The sequence below is a fragment of the Sinocyclocheilus anshuiensis genome, unplaced genomic scaffold (genome assembly GCF_001515605.1).
Source record: "Sinocyclocheilus anshuiensis isolate Anshui unplaced genomic scaffold, SAMN03320099.WGS_v1.1 scaffold1957, whole genome shotgun sequence".
Classification (NCBI taxonomy): domain Eukaryota; kingdom Metazoa; phylum Chordata; class Actinopteri; order Cypriniformes; family Cyprinidae; genus Sinocyclocheilus; species Sinocyclocheilus anshuiensis.
Window position 1 is genome coordinate 77,640 of NW_015537935.1, and position 3,764 is coordinate 81,403.

Consider the following 3,764-nt stretch of genomic DNA (forward strand, 5'->3'; position numbering starts at 1 on the left):
AATTTCCGAAGGTAATTTATTTAAAATAATTAATAATTGTAGTTAAAATGGTTATTTTAAAATTGTATATATTTAAATTAAATTGTATACATTTAAATTGTTCATTAAAAAAAATCTTACAAACCCAAACATTAGAATAAAGAATAGAATAAAAAAAGTATAAATATAGTAACTATACATTATATTATATTATTCATCAGTTTGGTTGACTTTAGGAATTTATCTTAATCTTTGTTTAACCCTTTGTCTTTCCATTATCCCCTGCACACTGTAGAGGATCTGGCCCATAAACTGAAGCCCCTGGGTGAGCAGGAGAGGGCCGTGATCCTGAAGCTGAAGGAACAGGAGAGCCAGAAGAGGAATCTGCCCTTCACTGGAGAACTCCACGCCTGGGACACGCGCTACTACATGACCCAGGTGGAGGAGACCCAGTATGCAGTGGATCAGAACCAACTGAAGGAGTATTTCCCAATGGAGGTGGTGACCAAGGGCCTACTAGACATCTATCAGGAGCTGCTCAATCTCCGCTTTCAGCAGGTGGAGGGCGCACCTGTCTGGCACGATGACGTTACACTGTACTGTGTTAAAGATCGCACCTCCGGGCAGGTCATTGGCCAGTTTTATCTGGATCTTTTCCCCAGGTGAGCACTCATACTTGTATGGTTCTGGTGGTCATGCTGGGGGATCTGAAAATTTGTCTCAAATTGGGCTCCAGGGGCTGGATTCATGAAAACATTCTTAGAAATAAAATTCTTATGTGAATATATATTATATTAATCTTATATAAATTGACAACAGGTTAAGTAGAAATATAATGAATATATAATATAGTGCATATATTTATCAAAATCCTCCTCTCTAGAGTTATCTTACTAGTTAACTAAAGAGCTATGGACATTGAATGGCTTTCCTGAGATAAATGTAATTCTACGGGACATTGTTTACAAGCTGTTACATTGACGTGTTTCCACGGTTAAAACACTGACTGATTACTTGTAACATGATACATTTCAGTAAGCCATGCTGTTTCTTTCAGCATACCTTGGCTTGAACTGAAGGAGATCTATCTGTCATACCACATTAATGAGTGTCAAAACGACATTTATTGTTTGAGTTTTGTTATAAAATTGACAATTCGAAAGCTAAGACTTTGTTTCATATCAGAAGTAACAAATGTTTGAAGTTTTGTTCAGACATCAACTTAAATCAGCATAGACCAACCATCTTAGTTCATCAAAATGATGATAGATTAAAAATAAAAAAGAGACACTGACACCGTGAACTACACCACGGGAGAATCGCTGGCCGAAACAAATATTTTTGGTTGGCTAAATATTGGTGCATCACTATTTGAAGTGATTTTCATGGAGTTGAACAGCGAGTCTTCAGGAAAGAACTGCCATACAATCAAACAACACCAAAGCCTGTCATTTTGTTCTTATGAAAAAAATGTCTTAAGAATCATGAATAGTACTTAAGAATTTTACTTATATGAACAATAATATGAACTTCTTGGAATTTATCTTAAAGGGATAGTTCACCCAAAAATGAAAATTTGATGTTTATCTGCTTACCCCCAGGGCATCCAAGATGTAGGTGACTTTGTTTCTTCAGTAGAACACAAACGAAGATTTTTAACTCAAACCGTTGCAGTCTGTCAGTCTTATAATGGAAGTGAATGGGAATCACAGCTTTGGTAAGCAGATAAACATCAATTTTCATTTTTGGGTGAGCTATCCCTTTAAAGTGTTATGAAGTGAAACAATCGGTCTGTGTAAGAAAATGAACATTATTTACAACATTATTACCTTTAATCCACAGCCTGGTTTACAACAGAGGAGAGCGAAGACTAACATTAGCATCAAGCTACATAACACCATTTTTGAGATTAATATACATTTTTACTCAAAACTCACCATCGAATGTCTGAAACATTTCATTTTCCAATGATTTACACGATTTAAATGAGAATTATCTGCTTCCAGTGCTGTCTGCCTGTGTTTTCTCTTCCGCGATCGCTGTTCTGACTCAGAGGACGCTCGTTTGCTGCTCATCTGTCATTCATATTTCACGTTCATAACCTGTCGTTTCTCTTCCAATGATGAAATTACATTACACTTCTGCATACTGTTACTCAGAAAATCCAGAGAAAGGTTTCTGCACACGAAGCTCATAACCACATGATTACGATAGTATATGATTTGTAATGTGATTTTCATGAGATTTGGGGTATTTTCATAACAATAAAGAATTTTTACACAAGAAATGCAAGTGGTAGTCTGCACCCACACACGTCATTATGTGACGGTCGTGAACACGCTGAACCGTTTGCCCACGCTGTGGATTAAAGGTAATAATGTTGTAAATAATGTTAATTTTCTTACACAGACCGATTGTTTCACTTCATAACACTTTAATGTATCGTCAGGAGCCACGGGTATTGATTTGGTCTTGTCTGGTTTGTTTTTTTGACACTCAAAAACCGGCACCCATAGATGTGCACTATATGAATTGCCAAAGAAAACTGTTTCACCTAAAAAATATTCTTTACTGTTCTGCTGAAGAAGAAAAAAAGTCAACTACATCTTAGATGGCCTGAGGGCGGGTATTGATTTGGTCTTGTCTGGTTTGTTTTTTTGACACTCAAAAACCGGCACCCATAGATGTGTACTATATGAATTGCCAAAGAAAACTGTTTCACCTAAAAAATATTCTTTACTGTTCTGCTGAAGAAGAAAAAAAGTCAACTACATCTTAGATGGCCTGAGGGTGAGTAAATTAACAGCAAATTTTCCTTTTTGGGTGAACTATCCCTTTAAGAGATTTCGTAACTTATTTCTTAAATTTGATGAATCTGGCCCCTGTATCCTGAGGGTTTACAAGGGCTTCACTGTCTGATTTCTGAGACGTAGAGCCCATTCTCATCCTTAACGCAGAGCTTCAGTGGCAGTTCAGCTAGATTAATTGCTAATTCTCCACAATCCCTGTAGGGAGGGGAAGTACGGCCATGCCGCATGCTTTGGCCTGCAGCCCGGCTGTTTGCTCCCAGACGGGACCAGGCAGATGGCTGTGGCTGCCATGGTGGCTAATTTCAGCAAGCCCACCGCTGACGCTCCGTCCCTGCTACAGCACGATGAAGTGGAAACGTACTTCCATGAGTTTGGACATGTGATGCACCAGCTTTGTGCTCAGGTCTGAAATAAGGCTTTCCGTGACATTTAGGTTGCAACTAATTTGCAGTCTGTGAAGATTAAATATAGTCCGATGTTCTTCTGTTTGTTCAGACCAACTTTGCGATGTTCAGTGGGACTCATGTGGAGAGGGATTTCGTGGAAGCTCCGTCTCAGATGTTGGAGAACTGGGTCTGGGAGAAGGAGCCCCTGCAGCGCATGTCCAAGCACTACAAAACAGGAAACCCCATTCCAGAGGAGCTTCTGGACAAACTCATCAAGTCTAGACTTGCTAACACAGGTGACCATAGAACACACACTGGTCACTTTCACAAATAAAATCTTAAACTGATCGCACACTAACTATAAGTGAATAAGTCAAATGTTTGCTCACACTTTTCTAGTCTCATTTTGAACCAATTTTGCAGCTCGCGCACATCATCAGCTATACAGGCGTTAAAACTGAATGTTTAACGTTATATTCATTACATACATATACTTCATAGTAGACATCCGTAACTCCATTCTGCTGTCTGTTGTTGGTGTTTCTTTGTCTGAATATGGCACTTATCACATGCTGTGTGGTATCGGCGT

General features: G+C 38.7%; 1 protein-coding gene across 1 annotated transcript in view; it reads left to right on the plus strand.

Moving 5' to 3' along the window:
* The window catches only part of thop1 (thimet oligopeptidase 1), an 18,064-nt gene that overhangs the window by 6,507 nt on the left and 7,793 nt on the right, over positions 1 to 3,764 (plus strand). Inside the window, exons 8-10 of the mRNA XM_016447085.1 lie at positions 275 to 641; positions 2,991 to 3,192; positions 3,285 to 3,471. Of these exons, the coding sequence (XP_016302571.1) occupies positions 275 to 641; positions 2,991 to 3,192; positions 3,285 to 3,471 (756 nt within the window). The remainder of the gene's footprint in view (positions 1 to 274; positions 642 to 2,990; positions 3,193 to 3,284; positions 3,472 to 3,764) is intronic.